Here is a 25311-nt window from a genome sequence, read left to right on the forward strand (position 1 = left end):
AAAACAGAGTTTTCTTTAAAAAATAATGGAGAATTAATGGGAGTTAATGGCAATAAACATTTCAAGCATCAAAAGATGTTTTGATTTAAATCATAGCGATAACAGTTGTAAAATGCAAGTGTTTTATTATCTCTCAGTTGGGATGCTGGTGGAGAAATGAAATTCTCTAATGAGCCCCTTTGCAATTTTTTGGACATTAGACTGATAGTTGAACTTCTTTCTTTCAATTCCCTCTATCTGCCTGGGCACAATCTGATTTCTTACCATTTGACTTGAAATTCAGGAAACCTCTGAATCTTTAGTTTGATTGACCTGAAACTGGATAAAGTAGCAAGCAATCTTCTAACTAATACATTTACTCGCTACATAAGTAGAAATTATGTTTTAATATTTATCATATTGTAACTGTAATAGACACTCATGCAGAGCCTGTTATACACAGAATAAATACTTTTTATTAAAAGTCAAAATGGTCAGAAAGACAGAGATGAAGAGTCCAAAGACTGCAACCACAATGAAAACTGGAAGATTGAGACACATTTAGTAACATCAAAAATGTTCACTCCCCCAGCTCCATCTGCAAAACAGATAAATTGTAAAAACTGGAGCTTTTTTTTTTTTTTTTTAATAAACAATATATCCTTTAGTAAAATGGTGGTAAGCTTTTGGTCTGCTGCTAAGCCCCGAGTTATTGTTGGTTGTATTTAAAATTCGAAAGTCATATTGCACCTCAACATCAGAGACCATTTCAAAGGTTTACGTTATTTGTATCCCCATTAAATAAATATAAAAAGGAATCCAAGTAATGCATCAAAATGGATAACAGCACAAAAGTAAAATAAACAAAAAGGGAGTTTTAGTAAATTACTATTAAACTTTGAAAGCCAAATTTGTTGGCACTGTGTTAAAAATGTGTTACCACCCCCGCCACCACATGTACACAAATCTTCCTTCAAATGTAGTGAAAAAGGTCAGTTTTTTATAAGTATGATGAGCATGTAGCAATTCTTAACCCTTTTAAATCAAATGGAACTTAAATATTATTTATATTTACAAGTTTGTGTTTTTGTGGGTACCTATTACTCTTAGCCAGGTGACAAATGTCTGGTTAAGAAGTTATACGAGTCTTGCCTCCATGCAAGTTAGTGAGGGGTGAATAATCTCCAGAGCTCACTTATAGAACAGCAGCAAAGAGAAACCTCTTTGTTGTTAACATTAGTGTATAATAACCAGGGGGCATTATCTACGGTATATGCCAACAGATTGTTTAGGGTTCAGGGGAAAAAAGTTTGTCCATTATACAATCACAACATCAAAATGTTAAAATTAGTAAACTGTTCTGTGGCTCTGAATGGAACTGTGTACTTTGGTCACATGAGACAAAGAGTTTTTAAGAAACCCAAGAGGAGTTTAAAAACAAAGGATGAAAATGTCAAAAAGGCAACTCATGCCTATGTGGGATTGTTTATCATAAAAATGTTTGGGGGACCTTGTTAAAACACGTCATAATGCAAGATCTGAGGCCTTTTTACAAATAATAATTCACAATGGGTGCCAATAAATGTTAAAGCCCTGAATGCATCATGCCCTCCTTCATTCATCAGTATTTCAAGACTATAAATTATTCTTGTTTGAAGAAATAAAATGAAACAAAGTAGAACTTAATATATTCACTTAGAAGTTATACAGGGCCAATAAAGCCCCATCTGATTCCTTTGTTATTCTAGATCTATTGTGTATTTTATGACTATTGTGTCTTTTTAGACCAAAAGTTTAAGAGTGTCCACAAGCTCTAGTCATTTTCATGTATTTTCTCATTTAAACTAAAATCTATAAAATAATAAAGATTCATTTTAATTAAATTTTTCAGAGTTTTAAAAGGGACGAGTTGGGTGTAGGTTCAGACTGTTGGGGTGCTTCCAGAAAACAGAAAGAAACAGTGGAGGTGGAACTTAGTAGATATCACTACTCTACAGTGTACATTTTTTTTTATCAAGGGTAAGGTGAAAACCATTCAAGGAAAAAATATACTTCCTTGTTATCTCTTAGTATTTTTTGCGGGTTTACATGGTTCTATTTATATTTTCCAACATACTCTCCAAAACACAGCTGTTACACTTTGCACAGCTGTTTTCACCAGAAAACAGCTGTGCAAAGTTATAACTATATAAAAAATATTCATTTCAATCAATCAAAAAATATTTTAAAAATGATTTTTTTTACTGCAATTTTTCTGGTCCTTAAGATTTTTTTTTTTTTTTTTTTTTTTTTTTTTTTACCAGGGTTAAGGTTTAGGGCTAAGTGTTTGCATTTGGGTGTAAAGCAAACCAATATACAAGATTGATGTTGTAGTTAACAGAGAACCAAAGGTGTAATGATGTCTTAGAATCTTTTTAAATGATTTTTTTGATGTAGGACCAGGCAGTGGTAATCTCCAACAGTCTGTAGGCCAGAGGTCCACAGTTCAACACAGGAAAGAATTAAATTAGTTAGGAAATAACTATTTGCAAAAATATTAGGAGGCCCTCCCTGAATGTATAAATGCAATACTTTGCGGCATCCCTGGTCATTCTTTTTTGCAAATCAAGCAGTGCAGATTGTTTTCTTTAAATTTTCTTTCCTTGCTCCATAATTACAGAGCAGCTCTCAGTATCTGGTATTTAATTCATGAATCAGCTCAAAGCAAACAACTCAGATGTTAAGGAAAGCCAAACATTTTGCTTTAGGAATAATTTACTTCAATGTTAGACAACATCAGAGGGCTTCCCCCTTTTATGCTTGCATAATACCTTCCTCAATGTGATCAAACTGTGTGAGTGGGGAGATACTGTATTTTTTCACTGAGGCTATTTTAGGAGCAAATCTGTCTTTTATCTTAGGTTTTCTATAATTTCCTCATCCTCAAATAATTGTGTTAACATGCATCAGCTGGCTTTTTCTCTTAAGGTTCCATTCTTTATTTTTAATATAGTATGAATGCTAATTAATCTGATTAGCAGGGTAATGTGTCAGTAATGTTTTCAGCCCTGTGCAGTTTTTGAAACTACTGCATCCTCGTTCTGTAAGTTATCAGTGATATAAAAATCAAAATCAAAAATCAATACATATAGGGTGCTATTTCTTTGATCACAGAATTGTAATTAGTTCATATTTCCTTAGTTGTTTACATATTTACATTATTTAAACGTTGCTTTGTATGACATTTATTTACAATTTTCTGAAGAAAATATTCATTTTCCAATGAAACACTACAAGCCTACTTCTAAACAAGTGGCTGCTAAGAAGGTTTGGAAATACATTTTTCATTGACTATGATTTCACCTAAAAATCTTTCTCAGATTTCTGATTATATCCACCTCCTTCTTTCTCTGTCTTTCAGCAGGCAGTTATGTGAAGTCCTTGGAAACAGCCTCTATGAAGTTAGGAGCTGACATGAGGATGGTGAAAGTGCAAATTATGGAGAAGAGCGAGAAAGCCACCAGACACAGCCGGTCCACTACGGCAGCAGCAAACTTCCACTCACTACAGATGGCCTCTGCTTCGTCCTGGTCACGAAACCTCTGGGCAATATAGGACACCTCTTCCAAGATGCGCATGATCTCCGGTGGGGGGATGCCAACTCCTATCCCAAGACTTCCAACGCCACCACCAACTCCCCCAGGTGGCTCAGCCTCATCACCTGGAGATCCATGAGTGCGTCCACCTAGTGTAAGCCCAGAGTCACTAGAAGGTGGGCAATGTGGGCTCTCCATGGAGTGGTAATTGCCAAAGAAGAGACTCATGGAGCCATTGGAAGCAGCTGTTGGGCAAGGTGGACATGATGCCTGAGACAGAGGCACAGTGAGACTGGGCATCGTGCCCATCTCAATGGAGCTGGTGCTGGAGTGATGCCGGGAGGCGTGGCGGTACTTGTGCTTGGGCCTCTTTCGCTCATCACCAGGTTGTTTCATACGAAGGAACCAAGCACACCAGTTCAACAGAACAACACGAACCTGAGAAGAAACATACTGGATCAGCGTATTTAACTTTATTGATACTATGGGGATTGACTTAGGTGTTTAGGTTTGCTCCACACACTCACCCACTTGGGCATCTTGCCACCATGAGGGTCATGATGGTGAAACTGCAGGACTATGACAGTTACCACCACAGACATTCCCACAATCATCATTGTGCTGGCAAAGTACTGAGCTGTTGGGTAAAAGAACATGTTATTAGGTTTAACTATGAGCTGCATCCCAATCCTGGTGCCTGAGTTATACCAGATTGGAGGGTTTAGAAACCTGGTGCTTCAAAACACAAGTTAAAATAGATTTATGCCATTGAATTTGATCTAATAGGGCTATAGTGCTTCCAAAAAGGCATAACTAGTTAAGTACATGGCTAAACCAAACCCTGCACATATTCTCCCACAATTTACTTCTTTATAGCAATTTTCAGACATAAAAGTGAAATTATACATATGATTTCATGATATATAATAAATTATAGATGTTGTTTGTTTGTGTTAAATGAGCAATCTTACTGGACTGCATAAAATAAAGTAGTTTATTCATTCATTTACATGACCAGTGAATCCTTCTTTATCTTGTAGACAATGGATTGAAAAGAGTTTCCTCAAATGTTTAAAGCTCGGGATTAAGCATAAACAGAATCAGCTAATGTTGCATTTGATAAAAATGACAAAGATTTAACGAAGATATATATATATATATATATATATATATATATATATATATATATATATATATTTATATATATTTTTTTTTTTTGTGAGGCTATTTTTGACTGCACCAATGCTAAGTGCATTGCTACACTTAAAATTAATATAAAAATAAGACATAGTTCTAAGCCTACAGATTGAAAATGTCTGAGACTAGGAAAATCCAGGATATTTGCTGCTGGGGTTACTGTAATGTTTAAGGAAGTCTAGCCACCTCAGTATAATTTCACGCTATAAAAGATAGCCGTTACCCTAGCCACATCATTACCTGATTGCATTTGTCAGGCTAGATTAAAGCCTGTTGCTGTTGCCAGTTTTGTGTATTAGCCAGGACTGAAGTGCAGCATTTTCAGCCAGAACCCAAGGACACCGTGTACTTGGGTTGCACTCCTGAATCACAAGCAGACTTGTCCATAACTATGATTTCTTATGGGTTTCAATTCAGGTTTCACTCCATCTGTTTTTTACTCCCTTCTACAAGAGTTTAATTCTAAAACTACTGAATTGATACAACTATTATTTACAAATTTTTTATTTCCTTAAATGTATCACATTCCATTTTCTATCTTGCAATATATAGAATTGTTTGTTTAAAATGAGCTATATTTCTTGTGAAAAAAAAAAAAAGATAATATCTTGTGAGTGTTATTCAGACTCTCAAGGCTTTTGTTACTTTGGCTGCTTTTCATAGCTTGTTTTCTGATCAATGTTTGATTCACAAACTGTGCCATATAATTATCTAGTTTCTTTTTGTTTATAGATATTGTGCCAATCCACAACAAATATTGTTTCAAGGTATATTTTAAAGAAATACATCTAATCCAGTCATCTAGACAGACTTCAAGCTATTACATTAGACTCCAATTTAACAACTTTGATTCATTCACACACAAAAAGGGTCCTAAATTAAAAAGAAAGAACTCTGTACTTTTTGCATAGAAAACCAGAAAATAAACCTGTTTATTCCTTTGGCACTCTTATTTAAGATAACAGTCTGCAGGAGCTAATTTAACTAAAACTTTTTTTCCAAAGATGTGTTATATGTACACTTGAAATATGGCAGAAACGTCCTGCTATATGTTATGTTTAGAGATAATATAACATAATATCTGTCATCCACCCAACCCCGTGCACTCTCCTAATTATCTGTTATTTTATGCTGTAACTCTCCATTATGATCTATTATTCTGACAACCAAAGGTCAGCATTATTGCACTGGGTTATATCCATTTCTATGGTACCAAACATTAACAACTCATGCTTTAACATGGGTAAACTAAGGTTTGTCATATGGGATGTGCACAGAGCTGGCAGTAGAGAGAAAAGCTTAAATTTTATTACAAGATAATCATAAATCAGCTGCAATTGCAAGTTACCTGAGTTCTCTTATTTGTTCTCTGCCTGCTCTAAATGTTTTCATTTTTAAAAATACACATTTCACACTATTAGACGCATGTACAATTCCAAAGGGTAGATATTATAATAATATCCATTCATAACCAAAAAGTTTGTTCTTAGCAATTTTGGCCCAATTTGAATGGGCCAAAATTTAATTATTGGGAATTATTGGGAGCGATATCCGTTTCAGCCTAAATGAAAAAATAGAGTGGTTAAAAACAACAGGAACTCAACACAGTTGGCAGTTAAACAGTACATGAGTGATTATGAACTTTGTAAAACATGGCACTCTTTTCACCCTAACAGCAGGAAATATACTTTTTTCTCACATGTCCAATTTTTACTCTCATTTATTATATTTCCTGGTCAGCAGCTCTCAATTAAAGAACATTTCAGACTAGATTTACCCATTAGCTGTCAGTGATCAGTTTTCCGGTCTGTTTAAAGCTAGAAATTAAGAAATAAAATATTCAAAATAAAAGGTCAGAGATTTAATACATCATTGTTTGAAGATGTAGATTTTATCAAGTATTTTAAAGAAGTATAGGCTTCATATTTGGTGTATAATCACTTCCTCTTAACATCAGCATCTGTCCTCTGGAAGGCTGGTGGAGCAGTGATAAGAGATAAAATGATCTCATTCCTATCACATTAGAAAAGAAACGTTATCCAGAAAATAAATAAGAAGCCATCCTGGAAGAGAAAAAAACAGGAACAATGAATAAAGTAAAACTAGAATAAAATAAAAAATTTTATCTGGCTAAATTATCTCATTACATTCTAGAAAGTAGGCTACAATAAATCCCAAAATGGTTTAAAATCAGCCTGCAAGATGAGTCAAGGTTAGAGGTAGAAAAGACTCTATAAACTAAAATTACAGTTGAAGACCTTCTATTTATTAGCGCAAATATAAAACAGCATGTATTTTTTTTAAAGCGTCAACATAGCCCCTGTCTGGCAGTTTGGTAGGAGTTTATTGCCCATCTATAACAACACTAATATCCTACCAAAAATATTTTTATGCTTTCCTAAATGTATTAGCAAAGAAATGAAATACCTGGAATAAGTATTTGAAGGAAATAACTCTATTCCATTCAGCAGCTTAATTTCACTGTATGGGATCCAAAGGTGTCATAGATCTAATAGTTCACTTTTCCCTTTAGTTTGCTTGCTGGGCAACTTAGATAATGTCACCTTAGTCAGAATTTCGTCCATTTCATCTTCACTTCTCTACACACATGTTGGAACCCCTTATTAATTGAAAGAAAAATTCACATTTGTTGATGTTAAGTGTTATTACCACCATGTCACGAAGGAGCACAGTGACTACCTGTAGCCCAAAATACAGGCTGATTACAGTATTGTTCACACCTGTGATGCTAATTGATAGACACACCTTGATTGTACATGTCCCTTTGTTCACATTTACTTTAGGGGTACCATCATTTTTATTTTATTTTATTGAAGCTAAGCTGAAAAGCAAGATCACAAATTTGGACATTTTCTTAGAATTTTTATTTTTGTTCAATTGTCGGGTTTTATTTGATTAAACAAGGGGTACCAACAAATTTATCCACATGTATGGCAAATTAAACTCTCTTTAGGAATGGGAAAAATTAAACTAGTTCCATTTAGTGGATTATCTAGAGTGTGACTCAAGTGAAAATAATGTCTTATCTATTTATCGAGTTATTGAAAACTAGATGTAATCTACTGAACTAAAGCTTAGACAGAAAAACAGCAAACTGATGAAAAAGTGTTTCCTTAAGAGGCAGTGGAGGTTGGTATAACATTTTAAGCACCGTTTTAATATTGCTTGAATTATAAAATAATAAATAGGTGTTTATTTCGAGCAGGAAACCAAGTACATAGAGATGTGTATGCCTATGCCCTGTTGTCTTGCTCAATTGGCCTGAACAGAAGTCTTTGGTCTCTATTCTTATGTGTCATTTTGAGTTCCTGCATATGTTTGTATGAGAGCATAAGTGTGGGATTGTGTTAATGTGTCTGGAAGTCTGTGAATGTTTTTCTGTCTCCTTTTCAGGTTGAATGTTTGGCTACCTCCATCTGCTCAGCAATCCTAGGGCCCGGCCACTAGCTGGGCCTCCCTTATGCTCCCTGACAGTGACTGGTACCTCTGTCTACTGGGTCATTGGTGGTTGTGTGCAGGGGTTGATGCTTCTGTGGGTGCCATCTCATTCCCGGCGGCTACTGGACCAGCCGTGACCTCGTGTCCCTGTGACGTCTTTGCTTTTAGGGTGATGCCCCCCGGGCCTCCGGTCTCTGGGCCCACAATTGGAACTGAGCATGACTGGCTGCCAGTGGAGCCTGTGGACTCCTTCGAGCTTTGCACCATAGCCTCTGGACTTTGGCCCCGGGGCTTTCATCTGTCCTTCTTGGATGGGTGCAGCCGTTCCTGTGTCCCCTGCATTGTGGAGTACCTTTGGATATCTGGGGCTCTGGTCTCCTCTGTGTTGGCCTTGTGCCCATCACACCAACCATTGAGCATATCCTAATCCTGAACAAGTCTAATAAACAATCACACTCATGCATATATACCACAGCTCTTTGGTTCGAAGCGTCACAGATACACATTTATGTGTAATATAAAGCTGCAGCTAACACTACATATAGCTGAGAAAAACATTGTGAAATCTTTATAGGTTTTTATTTATATACTTTTTCTTTTTATTTATATTCTTTCTTTACGCCTGGTTCTGTCTCCTTGAACCCCAGTCAGCCTCGGCAGATGGCCGCTCACACTGAGCCTGGTTCTGCTGGAGGTTTTTTCCTGTTAAAAGGGAGTTTTTCCTCTCCACTGTCACTACAAGTATGTAAGGACTGCATTTGAGTCAATGAGTCGATGCAATCAGCTGGTTTTCCTTAGATAGAAAACTTTGAATCAATTTGACTGTATGATCTGGTGAACCCTAAAGTGCCTTGAGATGACATGTCTTGTAAATTGGCGCTATATAAATAAACTGGATTGTATTGAATTGAATAAGTTTGTATACATGTATTTTCTATGTGTCTCCCTCTTTTGTTGTGGTGGATGTTTTGTGTTTTTCCCCCTCTTGTTTCTTGCAGACGTGGAAGCAGAGTTTTAAGATTTATTCTGTATTTTCTGTGTTGAAGTTTTTTTTTGTTTGTTTTTTATTTCTCTCTCTTTTTCTTCCTCTCACTTTTTCACCTCCCTATCTGTCTCCGTTTCCTACATAATTACCAGGTGGAACCTTAGGGCCATGTTGGTCTACTTGTGAAAGCAAACCTGTTGGGCTATTATTCAGCAACCGGGATATCAAATCTCACTAACGAAAATGAGATACACACAAAAAAGAATCCTTCTTCAGCTGATAGACAATTTCTCTCTAATATCTGAAGTCACTCTCATGACTTCAAAATGTTTTTTTTTTCCTGCTTGAGATATTTGTTTTATGATTACAATTTATGTTGCCTGTTGGCCTGTTTTAATATTTAAGCAAGAATTGTAAAACAAAATTCTAAGAACTAAATATGAATACTAGAGGTCAAGTATACATAAATATCTGGTTGTGGGAAAACAAATAATAACAAAGATGTTTCAAGCTTTTGGATGGGATTGTAATCTTATATACAAATTGTAGATACATTTACCAAGCAAACCCAAAATAAAAAAATATGTCCCACCTTCTCCTAAAATTGTATCTGCTTCTTTTCATTATTCTTTTTTATTACATTTAAAACTATGATACACACAAAAGAAAACATATAAAATGAAACCCACCGATAAGAGGCACAGAGTCAGATGTGGCAGGCATAATCTCTGCTACCAGAAGCATGAAGACAGTTAGTGAAAGCAGCACAGTGATACCTTGGTGACAAAGACAGAGACACGGGGAAAAGGAAAATAAGAACAGCAGGTGAATATGTGATCAGGGTCACTGGTGTGTGAAAGTCTTCCTGTAATTACATAGTACTGCAATCGATTTTCACGACAACAGGCATCTTTCAGTTGTGGCTGCTTTAATGTGCCCAAGGTTGCTCTAAAAAACCCTGAAATAAAAACATTATACTTTAAATCAGAGAATGTTTTTTTTAGCAGCCTCATACCACTCTTTTTATTAGTTTTAGTAGCAGCATTAACAGTATTAATTTATAAACTTCGGTTGAATATATTCATGTTTCAATACTAAAAGAAAATTATTGATATAAGTTCTCGCAAGGCCTCTGGGATGGCTCAGTAGTTCCAGGCATTAAGGGATTGCCAGCTACCTATTCCTAAACCCCCCTCAAGACATCCTAACTTATTTATTGAACTACTGAGGGCCCCTTGGACAGGAATGCTCCTATCTACAAGAAACTATTTAAGAAACCACTGATTATTGCCGGTATCTTGGTCTCATGATCGACTAACCTGACGAAAATATCTGGGATTAAAAGATTAATGTCCAAGCAGGATCTAGAAATCTAATTTATGCATTTATCTTTAGTAGAATTGATTACTGCAACAGTTTTTCCATATTTCGATAAATGGATCAGCACCTCAATACATAACAGATTCATTGTCAGTGTATTAACCTTCGGACCACTCAGGTCTTCTAGTTGAAGCCTACTCTGTACACCCAGAACTAAACCAAACATGGAGAAGCAGCATTTAGTTCCTATGCTCCCTCCCTGGAACAAAACTCCCAGAAGACTGTAAAGCCGGGCGTACACTGTGCAATTTTCGGGACGATTTTCCAGTCATGCAAGAACTTTCAAATGGGCTGACTTTCAGCCTGGTCGTGAGTCGTGTAGTGTACAGGGGGTTACGAGGGGTGATTAGCCTCTCACAACAAATCGCTCAGTGCGCATGCCAAACAAGGATTCTTCTTTTTATTCTTCCTCTCAGATGCAAACACAGAAGCATGGTGGGGATGCAATGAGTGAAATGCAGTTCTGTCTGTAAAATTGACAGACCAAACTAGCCACGTTTGCTCAGCCATGTCCTTTTTCCAAATACGTCCCTTTTCTTTTCAGGGCTTTCAGCACAAAATTGCACAAACTGCCCATGAAGTGTGTTTCATACTAGTGAGCTTCATATTCCTCTTCTATTTGTTTGGCTTCTGGATAGACGAGTCAGAGCAGCCCCATCTCACTGCGGAGCTGAGTCCAATGTGGTTTTTAGTCGTACAGTACAGTGTGAGCAGGTAGATCGCATGAGGGCATCGTGCTGCACATACATCATGAGCTGTGAACTCACACTGTACGACTAAACCCTGTGGTTTAGTCATACAGTATAAGCTGCAGCTGCAGCAATGATTGAAAAAATCGCAGTGTACGCCTGGCTTAAAAGTGCTGAAAACCTGAGTTCTTTTAAGTCAAAAAGCCATTTTTTAGAGCTGCCTTTGACTATTGAAGGTAAACTGTTTACTGAGGTATTATGATTTTAAGGCTGTGATTCAACTGTTTGTTTTACTGTTTGCTTTTATCAATTATTACTGTCATTATCTACAGTATCTATCACTGTCACTATCTACAGTACTGTATCTATATATCATGCATCCAATGATATGTTAAATATAGTTCACTTGTGTTTCCAGTCGTTTTCTCTCACCTAGAGAGATCTTTTCTCCAGAGTCAGCTGGCAAGAAGAAGACCAGCAAGGCCAAGCCAGAGATCAGCACACAGGGAATGAGCAGATTTAGTCCGTAATAAAGGGTCCTGCGGCGCATGGTGACTGTGAAGGTCACATCAGGATAGGGCTCTTTACAGCAATCATAATACAGCTCATTACGCTTGGCTGGCACACCTGTGGGAGAAACACACACACACAGATACAAACACGTAAAGGTTTTTTTTTTTTAAAGCCATATAAAGTTACCTAACTTTAAGGTTATTCGACTAAATGTTCGACTTTATGGAATCTAAAGTATGTTGGCTATGAAACTAGAAAATAAGAAATGAAGGTCGAGCAAAAGAGGCATAATTGCTTTGTCACTCCTGCTGAAGGACAGTGGGATATAAATGTTGTGTATAATATACCAGTTTAAAGTGGTGCAAAATGTTGCAATAGATATTTTCAGCTACCCATTAACTAAACATATATGACTTGGGAAGTTATGAGAAAACATGTGGATGTAGAAACATTTAAAGCAGACAGAGAGCATGCAATTAAGGAGGTCTTTTTTGGGGGCCTTGAACCAAACATCTGAAGATTTAAATACAAATAACCAGCCTGCTATCCAGCATTTTCTACCTAGTTTATCTTTCCTTGATCTAATTTGAACCCTTTTTGCTCATAGATTGTCTTCCCCAGAAGTAAGATATCAGCTAATGAAAATTTAAGATGATTTTTGTTCCTTGTTCCCAGTGTTGATCAGTCTAAAACTGATAAAATGATCAGTTGCACTGACAGCAATTTTCTGCAAAGTGGAAGGCCAAAAGTTTACTTTTACTATTAGAGAGATGGTTTAAAAGCCAGAGAAAGAACAAAAATCGTGAGAAGCTTCTAGAAAGGAAATGTATTCCTTGTGAAGCAGTGGGCTCCAATGCTGTGTTGGTGGTCTCGGAGCAGTCTGAGGGTCAAGAGTCTTGTTTAGGGGCCAGAAAGTCTGAGTTTAGGACCAATGATCTTGCATAATGTTAATGCTCTCTCTAGTTTTATAAATTGCCTAGATCGTCACTCTCCACAATTTTTCCGTTTTATAATTTTAAGACTGAACAATCCATTAGGATGGATTTGGAAATGCTAGCAACCATTTTGAAAAAACTTAGGGCCGGATCTATCAAAGGTTTGCGTGTATAAAAACGTGAGCTATTTCACTGCGCACGCTAAAAAATGTACAAACTGATCTATCAACAGCGTGCTAAAAGGATTTGGTCTTTAAAACGTGCTAAATAGCGCCTCTTATCCATTTAGTACTTTTTCTGCAATGAATATGCAATATGGGGCGTTTACACGCAAAAGTGCGTCATGTGGGAGGAGAACATGTAAATATATTAATTTAGCACTCGCAAAGTGATTTATCAAACCTGAACGCAATTTTGCTAACGGTATCTGACTCTATATTTAACACGTTTCAAAAGAAGGTGCAAATGGTCTGTATGCGTAATTACTCACACATGGCAGCGGTTATTGTCGCAAGAAGGAGACATGGAAATGAAGCAAGGAGACGCAGAGAACGCATTTTTTCACTCCGTGTGAATATTTTTGCAATGAACGAGGAAACGATCATCAAAACATATCGTTTATCCAGCATTGCCATTTTGGAGCTGTTGGGGGAACTCCGAATGGATTTGGAGCCAGCCACAAGGAGGACCCACGCAATACCAGATATCACTAAACTCCTTGCAACGTTGCACTTTTTTGCATCTGGGTCATTCCAGCGTACGGTTGCAGCGAGAGCTGGGATCTCCCAACCTCGTTTTTTCAGAAGTGCTGTCCGACGGGGTCGGGGTTCTCCCCCCGCGCCTGTGGAGCAACGTGCCAAATGCTGCGGGGATCTCATTCACAGTCACAGGCCAATACAAAACACCTGTTTTTTTGTTTTGTTTTTTACTGCAGCACATACAACCTTAGGGAATAAAGGTTGCCAATTTATATATATATATATATATATATATATATATATATATATATATATATATATATATATATATATATATATATATATATATATATATATATATATTTATTTATTTATTTATTTTTTTGTTGGGTGTCACTGTAAGATTTAAATTTCTTAATGCACTAGTTTGTACAGACTACAAACTACTTTGCCGCAAACCACAAAACGCGCAAAACCATCATTTAAATAGGGCGTCTCCAACAGTTTTGCACCTTCCACCAGTTACGCAATCACTCTTGTTAAATCACCCGCAAACCATGGTTCAGCCCCTCGCGCAAAATTCCAGTTTGCGAGCGCAAATTACTGCACGCAAAATTGGATCTTGATAAATCCGGCCCTTACTGTGTAGATGACTGCACTGTTTCCAGTAAGGACACTAATTCCACCAACTGTGCTTATCTCAAATACAGGATGTTAAACACAATAAAAAACAAAATCATCTTTGTTTTTAAACAGTGATGTAAACTCTGCCCGCTCTGTTTCACACAGGCATTGTGTAAAACTGCCAAAGGTAAAAAAAAAAAAAGGTAAATCTCAGAGATGCTTCTTCAGCAAAACATCTCCTAGTAGATGAAAAAAATATTCCTCTTTAATGTTATGTTCAGTGGTGTTGGAAACAATTTAAAAAAGGATTGCAATGGAAGAAAATTATTGATGTGGAAGACCTCTATATTTTTAAAGATGCTTTGCACAAGTTTAATAGGTATTTTTTTTTCTTTCCCATAATACCCTTACAATTGTCCAACATGTGAAACAAGCTTTCATATATCTAATGCAGTTGTCTCTGTAGGTTCCATTAGTCAGTTCATGAGAGAGTGATTCCGGCTGCTGTTGCAGCAAAAAGACAGGGCTTCAATGGTTTGTGAAAATGGATCACAAAACACAATCCTTAAGTGCACCTCAAACCCTATCAGAGACACCACAGAAAAGCAAGAAAATAAAACATCTGTTAAGTGCTACAAAAATTGCTAAACAGGAAGCTGATTGTTGCCAGAATAAGATAAGAGTAAATACAAAGCTTTCAACAAATTGATCTGCCCTAGGAATGGCCTGGTTTTTGGTAAAAGGTTAGGATACTTCTTTAAAACATTTTTTATCATTTATGCATACTTTTTTACATTGAGACCTGTGCATGGTTTCTTTTTCCTCCATGGACGTGCACAACACCTGCCATCATCTCAAATTATTGTGAGACAAGGCAAACCTCTGCATAAAACTCTGGATACTCCTTTAAGAATGCATAAAAGTAAACCTTAATCTGCCACACAAAGGAAATTTAACTGTATCGGTATATATCCACTGAAACAGTATTTTAACCTGTTCCTTTGTTTTTAGAAAGTTCTTGCTTAATAAAGACATTAACAGTTCAGTAATAATATAGTTACTTTTTCTATTTTTCTTTTATCATTTATAAAAACAAACCAGAAGTTGCTTAAAACTATACTATATAAATGTCAGAGTTGAGTAGAGGTTTTTGCGGACCCAAATGCAAAGATCAGGAGTCAGAGGTGAAGCTTGTGAGGTTTAATGAGTCAACTGAGGCAAAATCCAAAGAACCAAAAGGCCAGCACAACATCAGGGGAAACTCACATTGGGAGCCAGAGATGAGGAAGCAACTACACAACAACAAATCACAACTGAGCGACTGCAGAGGTGGTGTATATATAGGGGGAGACTGAACCAAGACAAGGCTAATCAGCAGATTGGGAGCAGGTGTGGATAACTAGGAGGATGCCAAGGGGAAAGGAAAAAAGCACAAGGAGGCAACAGAGAATAACTAAAGAACTCAGCACTGGTAAAAAATAAATAAAAACAACTACAAAGACACAGAACACAAAGAAACTGAAAATAAACTCAAGCAGAGGGCACAACCCTGAGAACAAACATTTACAAAATAAAAGGTTAAATATCTCCAGTTGGTCCATGGCCACTCTGAGAATTGCACCCTGGGATAAAAAAAAAGAGACCTGGGGGAGAACAAGGATTGCACATATGGACCTATGAATAAACTGATAAAATAAATTTAAGATGGGACTAGGTGTAATTTATGGTTAAGATGAGAAACACCTCACAGAGTTCACTGAGCTGAATGTTATTTTCTTGACCCTGAAAGTTTCCACTAGAGAGACTTCGTCTCTCTCAGATTTAAACTTCATCATGTCCTTATTTCAACTTTGTATTAGAAAGTTATGGACAGAAAATTGCAGCAGTTGAACTTTTTCATTTTTGATGGAAGAACTGTCTTATCGTCAGCTCAAATTCTTGAGATGGGCATATGCTATTGTTACCTACCGTGAAGAAAGTCGAAAATTCCCTCTGTATACCATCTGGCCCTGTCTGACACTCATTTCCTGCTAATCGTTACAACAGGCGGTCTTGACATAAGGAACTTTTTCTGAATTGACCAGGGTGGAAAAACACAGCATGAAAGATTCTGCTGCATAAACCTTTTCTAATTCCTCTTTTGGATGGCATAACCTCAGCTATCTCCATCATCTCCTCACCTCTCTGCATGGGGTGGATTATTTCAGCTTCCCCCCTCACAGTAAGTCCTGGTAGAAGTCTGTTATCCAGCCTGAATAGTAAGGCTACTTATAATTTCAGATTTCAAAGTATACACAATGTTTTACTTAAAAAACACACAAAAAAATAATACTAGCAACCATCCTTTTTCCGTTGAACTACAACTAATTTATATAGTGCTATTCAACAAATTACTTTTTTAAATTTAATTTATTTCAATTACATCTAACACCAAATGAAGCAAGTTAAATATATTTATCATACTGATTTATTCAAACCTTTATTTCAGTTAATTTTAAAAATTTTCAGCTAATAGCTAATGGAAGCACAATTTAAAACTACAAACATTACATCAATAAAGAAATAGAGGATGTTTGGCTAAACTAAAATTAGATTTAATAGCTGCTTAAAATGTATTTTTAATCTGGCAAATTTGTCAAATGTATTCACACTGTGCATGGTTCTGCTGGAGGTTTCTTCCTGTTAAAAGGGAGTTTCTCCTCTCCACTGTCGCTGGATGCATTTATGGTGTGAGGGATTATTGAAGAGTCAAAAACAAAATGCAAGTGAAAATCATCGCCACAAGCTCATCCAGGAGGAGCACGTCTGGCAAGTCAATAACTGGATGCCATCAACTGGTTTCCTTGATAAAAAAAAGTTTGTCTCTGTAAAGTTCCTTGGGATGTTGTATTTTGTGAATTGGTGCTATATAAATAAACTGAATTGAACATTTGTCAAATGTATTCACACTGTTCCTGGTTTTGCTGGAGGTTCCTTCCTGTTAAAAGGGAGTTTCTCCTCTCCACTGTCGCTGGATGCATTTATGGTGTGAGGGATTAATGAAGAGTCAAAAACAAAATGCAAGTGAAAATCATTGCCACAAGCTCATCCAGGAGGAGCACGTCTGGCAAGTCAATAACTGGATGCCATCAACTGGTTTCCTTGATAAAAAAAAAGTTTGTCTCTGTAAAGTTCCTTGGGATGTTGTATTTTGTGAATTGGTGCTATATAAATAAACTGAATTGAACTGAGTCTCATATTCTAATTAACTAAACATGACTGTTTGCTAGTGCAGTAGAACTTGTGTGCCTTTTAATTGTATTTATCCCCTTATAGCTATTCACATTTTACAATGCCATAAACTTTGCTGTAAAACATTATGTGATGAACTGTTACATGACGCATTGTTTTAGACCCATTAAACTTACATTGTTTTACTCATTAAAATCTGTTGTAATTATTTGGGATTTGCATCTACCAGCCTTCCATATTTAGAGGCTGAAATAACTGCCCACTCTTATTTGCAAATTAAATCAGGATAATTCATGTGGGATACCTGCAGATTCTCAATAGGAACCATACATGGTCTTTGATGGGACCACGTTAACATATTATATACATGCTAGCGTGTCCATGTATGCTTTGAACTAGACCATCCCATTGAAGTGAAGGCTGAATTGTGTCCTGCTGAGAGGTTAATCGCTGCAACAGTCTCTAGATTTTTAAATCAATAAAACTGTTTTTTTTTGTTTTTTTACAAGGACAGGCCATCATCTAACAAAAAATATCTTCATATCAACCTCAGCATGATTCTTCAAACAATTGCTGTGTTCAAAGGTCTGCTCTAATCACTTTGCATCCAGAAATTCAAAACATATGTCTGCGTTGTGATTGGTCTGCCAGTTCTAGGACCTGGGGCATTGATCGAGGCTAGACCAACTCGCAGGCAAAAATTATTTTGGCCACTGGTGGGTGGGGCTAGTTTACTAGGCTACCTTGAACAGTAGTGATCATTGATGCACAGATATGTCCAGATTGCTTTGCAAGAGCTCCCCTTGCAAAGCATTTGTTTTAGATGTGATAAATAACAATATCCTTGAGGATATTATTTTCTTATAGTCTTTTGACTCCAAAATGAAGGATCCTAAAATGTTTAAAAGAATTTGAGGCACTTAAGTAATGTTTTTTTTTTTTTAATCTGTCCTCCATTGTTAAGCTGCAGTGTAATATGCCTTCTTACCCACAAGGTCCCATTCTCCATTGGGTATGTAAGTGGAGGTATCAACATCAAGATTCTGGAGGTCCAGAAGCCAGCCATTGTGAGTCCATGAGCCAAACTTTAAGTCACACTTCTGTACGTCAAAAGGGAACCAACGCACATCGATGTAACAGGTGCTCTTCAGGATGCCGGGGGGGATGTACTGGCAGTGACCTGAAGCGTTCACCAGGACATTGGTGTGAAATGTGGCATCAAAGCGCTCATCAGCACTGCAAAGAGTACAACAGGAATATGAATAGAATGATCTTTAATTTAATGCTAATGGTAAACTTAAAATTAGACATGCTGAACATCCTCTAATTGATTTCTGCATTGATTTTGTTAAGCTTTAGTGATACAATATATATATATATATATATATATATATAAAACAAAAAAATTACTGACTAACTAAACTATATGTTCTTCATAGCTAGTTAAAAAATATTCAATACCTAAAAAAGACTTCAAATGATTTCACATCTCTGTCACAAGGTAAAAAATGTTATATTATTGGCATATCTTAAAATTATGAGTTAAAACAATTTTTTTTTATTAGTTTATCTATTGCTTGTAAAAAATAAAGATAGTAAAATTTTATTTGTATAGCTATTTCACGGATAAAACCCTAAAGTGCTTCACAAAGGGGTAATTAAAAAATATTAAAACACACGTTAACATAAATCCTGTCAGAAAAATATGTTTTTAGCTGCCTTTTTGAAGTAATTAATAGAGTCAATAGGATGTAGAATCCCTTACAATTTTTAACTGGCTCTGAACAGCACAGCTCCAGCGGAGGAGGGGAGATTAGCCGAGATCAAAGATGTCTTAGGGGCCCTGACCATGAATGTCCCAAAAAATCAAAGTATTTCTAAAATTAGCTTTGAAGAACTAAAGTGAAGCCAAGACAGGATTAATATTTGACCCCTGTTTATCTCTGTTAAAAGTCTGCATAATCTAAATGCAAAGCACAGCAGATTTGTTAAAACAGATTAAAAGTCCATTACAATGATCCACATGTCATATCTGATAAAGCATTTAAAATAATTTCCAGCTTAAACTTAGACACCATCCATCTTCAATGATAAAAAAATTTGGCTAAGTACATTTAATGAGGATCATAAGCAGGCAGTCAGTCAGAAAAGTGAGTCAAGGCTATTGGTTTTCATTAAAAACTAAATAATAGATTTATTTATCACTATCAATATTTCACTACAGTTTGTAGCTTTTCAAATTCAAACTCCTTGTTGGATACAAACAATACAGTGAGAAAAATAATGATTTGAACACCCTACTATTTTACAAGTTCTCCCACTAAGAAACATTGAGGGGACTGAAATTGTCATTACAGGTGCATGTCCACTAAAAAAAAAATAAAAAAAAAAAACGAAATCACAATATATGATTTTCTTTACTATTTATTTTTATGATACAGCTGCAAATAAATATTTGATCACCTATCTATCGGCTAGAAATGTTACCCTCAATGGCCTGTTAGTCTGCCTTCAAAATATTAATGTGATCACTGGCCAGGATAAGACCAAAGTAAATGTTGTCATCTTCAAACTTTGGGAGTTTTACAGATGATAAGCAGTCGTTTGTGTAAAGAGAGAGGAGGAGTGTGAAAGAAAAAATTGCTGTTTTTTGGGGAGAAAAGATATGCCTCCCGTATCACCGGCCCGGTCAGGTCAGGTCAGGTCAGGAAGCTGGTGATCTACTGACAGGTGGAGGCTGGCACTGTGAGCTGGGTGAGCTTCAGCTTCTGGAAGGGAATGTTTGGGTGGGCGGTGTTGAAGATTGAGCTGAAGCCAGCAAACAGAATGCTGGTGTTTGTTCTTGGATGGTTGTTCCTCCTGACCTGCGGCACTTTCATATGCTAATAAACTATTAAAATGTCTCGTTGTTCTGGTTGAATTCTGGGTCTTCCCTTTTCTGCACATTACATTAACACATGCTGTTTAAAGGATTGATTGAAGCTTTTTAAAAATGATTTTCCTATATTTACACAAGTCATAATGTCCTGTGTGTATAAACCAAAAAAAAATACTTCTCGAGCATGGCACTAACATGATCACTCTGCACTATGGTGATATTGGAATTAATAAGAAATGGGATAAACCGCACTCTCTTACTCAAGCATTGCTTCACTATATTTAGATGAAAAAACAAGTAGAAGGGGGATGTTTTAGATATAAATAAAGAATGTCTTAGAAGAGCAACATAAAGGAGATTAATATCTAGATTAGGGATAGCATAGACAATCCAAGGTTAATAGAAATTATAATACTAACCTAAATGTAGACAAAAATACAAATGCATCTTTGTTCCACACCTCAGAGTAGGATCAGTCCTCTGAAGGTGTGGAGACAGGAAAGTAGGGAATGTAATTTATAAAAAGAAAATGGAGATTGGATTGGAGAAGTTATTCATTGAACTGGATTTCTACATAATTTCTATTTCTATTTTAAATTGAAATAGCAAAAATGTAGGTCCAACTTGCATACTTTGATGTTACATGGCAAAAACCTTTTTGTGATTGAGATGTTTTTCAAACTTCAATTTCTGAAATGTGTTCTTTGGTTGCATTACAAAATAAAAATAAAATAAATATAGCTCCATATAAATGCACCTAAGCAGAGTAAATCCTAAAATTAGTTCTGCCATAAGACAGAATGTATACCTTGGATATGAGCATGATGTTATTTTTTGCAATGTACACATCACAGGTATTAGAAATGCTAATGAACAAGTGATATCCCTGAGAGTATGAGGAGCCTAAACCCCACACAGACACTCATACTGGAGAGAGAGCACTGTGAAATCCTCAGAGTAGAGCCAGAGGGAACCAGACGCTGACCAACAGCGACAATGGTAGCAGTGATGCTTTCCTGCACTGTGGGACATGAGTCACCACTCATTCAGCACCTTCTGCTACGCTGCTATTCTAACGCACATCACCCTGCACACACACACACTTCTTGATTCCATGTTTTATAAGGACTTCTCATTGGCCTCCATTCGTTTGTATGGCATCATTCAGACCCTTACCCTAACCATTACCAACATATACCTAACCCAAACAAAATTCACACTTTAGACCTAAACAAAATTTGGCCTTACACTGTCCCCATAAGGTAACAAAAACAAGTACATGAAAGCATGTCATGCCTCAAAATCTTTATAGTGACTTTGCATTCACTTCCATTTGTCTTCAAAAAATTATTTTTCATTGTTTAAAAGTCTTTCTTATTTTGTGAAATTTAAAAGGAGGAAGTGTTAACAAGGAGGTTTGATCTTTTCTCTGAGGCTATTTGCTATTCATAGCTGAGAGCACCTTAAAGGAATAGTACACCCAAAACATGATTAGCCTTCATTTTCTACTCACCCCCATGCTGAACAAAAATCTGGAGTACTTTTTTGATATCTCAAATGCATCTGGAGATCTGGGAGGCTTCTTGCTGTCTGCTGACATTCAAATAATGGAGGTCTATGGCGCCCGAGACAGAAAGGTCCATAAAAGTCCACAAAAACGTGTCAATATTCCTCCATACTGCTCGTCCAATGTAATCCAAGTGTCCTGAGTGGGTAGCATCCATAATTTACTCGAAACGAAGTCATTTAGAATGTTTTTAGAGCATAAACAGTAGTGTATAGGATTTCCTAATAGCGCCCCCATGCGCGCTCACGATTCTACGGAAGCCGGCAGACCAAACCAGCGCATTCAGCTCGGCAAAGAATTCATGCTCTTCCTCAACACTGAAGTCCTCAGACATTTTTCTTTCGTTGTTTCTTTCTTTGCACAGGTAAACAGCACATTTCTTCTTCTACGCTTGCATTATCGGCAGAGCAGACGCTGAATGCGGACTTTCTTCCGGTTTGGTCTGCCGGCTTCCGTAGAATCGTGAGCGCGCATGGGGGCGCTCTAAAAACGTTCTAAACGTTCTAAACGTTCTAAATGACTTCGTTTCGAGTAAATTCTGGATGCTACCCACTCAGGACACTTGAATTACATTGGACGAGCAGTATGGACGAATATTGACACGTTTTTGTGGACTTTTGTGGACCTTTCTGTCTCGGGCACTATAGACCTCCATTATTTGAATGTCAGCAGACAGCAAGAAGCCTCCCAGATCTCCAGATGCATTTGAGATATCAAAAAAGTACTCCAGAGTGTTGTTCAGCATGGGGGTGAGTAGAAAATGAAGGCTAATCATGTTTTGGGTGTACTATTCCTTTAAGGTCACTGCCTTCAGCTCAAGGTCCAGTGAGATGTTGTCAGAACCATCCATCCATGCTTGCTATGTCATAACGCCTAAAATAAAGTGCCCCCAGAGAAAACCTCTTTGAGACATTACAGTATGTTTGACGGCTTTAGGCTGATAAAGTTCAGGAGGTACAAGAGAAAACTGGATGATCTGTGAGCAAACTATTTCCAAGTACAGTGTGATAATCACATCCCTGCAAAAGCATATCTATATGTATTTGTATCTATAAGTTGAATGAATTACTTCTATCTTAATATCTTTAAGAAAGAACAGTATGTGTAAAAGTACACACTGTTAAAAAAGTAAATGGCAATTGTTGTTCTAACACACAATTGTATTGTAATCCGACTCAGAAATATAAATTTGACATCTAACAAATAAATACACGTTTGCCCAACTCAAATTCTCAGAAGTTGGTTTAACAAGGAGTTTCAAATCACCTATACAAGATTTTTTGAGTTCCCTCAACTGTAAACTCATGGGCATGCGCACTGCTTATGTTCATGGACACGCCCACTACGGTACGGGGTTTCCTATCCCTTTCTTCAAGTGCACAGCCTTTTTCCCTCGTGTTTGAGAAGATTGGCGGACATTGTGCTTTTATGCATCTGGAGAACCACGGAGGAACGACCCTGGGACCTTACCAGTTTTCTGAATCTTTTCTTTTCCCGGTGAGTGCTGCAAAGTACGGCCAGTTAGCGGTTAGCTCCGTGAGTTAGCATTCCCTCGTGGTGTATTGCCACCGAGTTGAAGCATGAGTTCACATGTTTTTCACGTTCTGATGAAAGGAAAAGCCGAGCACGTGCGCGCGCGTGTTTATAATGCGCGTGTGCGCGTGCGTGTTTATGCCGCGCATATGCGGGTGAGTGTTTATGCAGAGAAAAGAGTGTGCCTGTTATTTTCATTGCACAAATGAAAAGAGACATTAAGTTGAGTGTAATAACTTTAATAAGTAATACATTTCTAAATTGTTTTATGTAGTGCAGTGTTGTTGCACTCAGGCACAGAATATTACAAGATTACATTATTTTACTTTCTTAATCCGATGTGGGTATTTACTGTTTAACTGTAAGTGGTTTTATAATTATTTACATGTGGATTTTTTGCTTTCATGATTTTTTTGCTTTAGAAGAAAAACAGTGACATTAACATTTTATATGTTAACCCTGTAATGCAGCTGTTAATTCGTAATGAGTTAGAAAAGTTACATTACACACTGAAATTTATCATACTTGGAGAGATATAAACTGTACAGTTAAGAACAAGAAGTGAATGGATTTAACTAAGCCCTGTTGTGCTATGCAGGCCCGGTTTTTTGGATACCCTGGATTCTGGATTGTCTCCTTAAATGGAGATGGGGAGCCAACCGTGTGAACATCTGGATTTGGACTAAAGAGAAGGATTTGGACTGAAGAGGACTTTTTTTTCTTGCATTCATCGTCCTGTCGGAGTGGTAGGACTAAAAAGAAAAACTCAGAGATGAAAAGGGAAAACCTTTTTCTTTTTCCATTGGGAAACAAGACATTTTATTTCATTTTATTTTTTTTAAAGGGTGCACCCAATTTAAAGAGACTACAATTGAAAAAAACAAACTGAAGGCCGTCCAAATTTGTAAAACTGTTATTTTTTCATATATGTTAATACACTTACTTCACAAAAAATTACCTGTGTGTTTTCCTCTTACTAAATCGGTGTCTTACTGTTTTTTCCCTCATCATCACTCCCTCTTACGAATCTAGAACATTCTGGTCCAGTGTCAGGTTACTTTGATCTGTGCAGTTAAGATTATGTTGTTGAACATGGTTTTATACTGTATCTATTGATACAATGTTTGACTTGAAGCAATAAAAATGTTGTATTAACATAATTTTTTGTGTGTTGAATGATTGGTAGTGAAGACGATTGGTAGGACTAAAAAAACTCAGTTGATAGAACTCAACTTGCAGATAACACTACAAAATCTGAGTTTGTAGAACTCAAAATCTATATGTCAAACTCATAAAACAAAGTTGATAGAACTCAGAACTTAAAGGTGAAACTCAAAAACCTAAGTTGGTAGAACTCAAAATTTCTATGTAACACTCCAAAAACCTAAGTTGGCAGAACTCAAAAATCTTTGTAAACTCAACCACAGTGAATTTAAGTAACGAAAACTCAAAAAACCAAATGCATCACGTTGCCTAGAAAATTTAAGTTCTGTCAACCTCTATTTTTTTTTCAGTGCATGCCCCTCCTTTTAATTGAAATCTTAATTAGAAAAGCTTATGCTATGATAAACAGATAAGCAGGAATTTGTGTAGGTACTGCAACATCTTGTGTTTTCTGCAATATCTAGTTCAGTCCATTCCTGTATATATAATGACGAAAAGGTTCAGGCATGACATTCAAACCCAGGTCTCTTCCTGCAAGGCAACAGCGTTAACAACTGCTGCAGCTGCAAACCAATGCAAAAGCATTTAAAAACAATTATCTAAAAATATGTGTAACCTATGTCAAACTTAGTTGTACCTTTGTGTCACCTGCAAGGAGAGATAATGTATGCTCTATCCAAGCTTGGCGTCCTCCATATGCCTTATTGATCCTCAGTCAAGTGAAACTGCTGACCACTGACATTGAAAAAGGACATCAACAGCTTGCATGGCTGTTTAGGGAAGCATATAATTTGTATGCTAGCATTTACTCTCAATAAACATGGAAACGTTATGCAAGTTCATACTCCCGGTAAACGAGGACCCAATGTGAAGTTCAGAGTTAGATATTTCAAAAATAGTTTAA

General features: G+C 36.7%; 1 protein-coding gene across 1 annotated transcript in view; it reads right to left on the bottom strand.

Moving 5' to 3' along the window:
* Positions 1-2419: 2419 nt before the first annotated feature.
* Positions 2420-25311, bottom strand: part of LOC119788343 (neuronal acetylcholine receptor subunit alpha-7-like) — a 50725-nt gene continuing 27833 nt past the window's right edge. The window contains exons 5-9 of the mRNA XM_038292619.1: positions 18254-18501; positions 11697-11891; positions 9885-9971; positions 4082-4191; positions 2420-3992 (exon numbers count right to left, since the gene is read on the bottom strand). Of these exons, the coding sequence (XP_038148547.1) occupies positions 3387-3992; positions 4082-4191; positions 9885-9971; positions 11697-11891; positions 18254-18501 (1246 nt within the window). The 3' untranslated portion in view covers positions 2420-3386. The remainder of the gene's footprint in view (positions 3993-4081; positions 4192-9884; positions 9972-11696; positions 11892-18253; positions 18502-25311) is intronic.

Source organism: Cyprinodon tularosa, unplaced genomic scaffold (assembly GCF_016077235.1).
Source record: "Cyprinodon tularosa strain WSP-4 unplaced genomic scaffold, ASM1607723v1 ctg314, whole genome shotgun sequence".
NCBI lineage: Eukaryota > Metazoa > Chordata > Actinopteri > Cyprinodontiformes > Cyprinodontidae > Cyprinodon > Cyprinodon tularosa.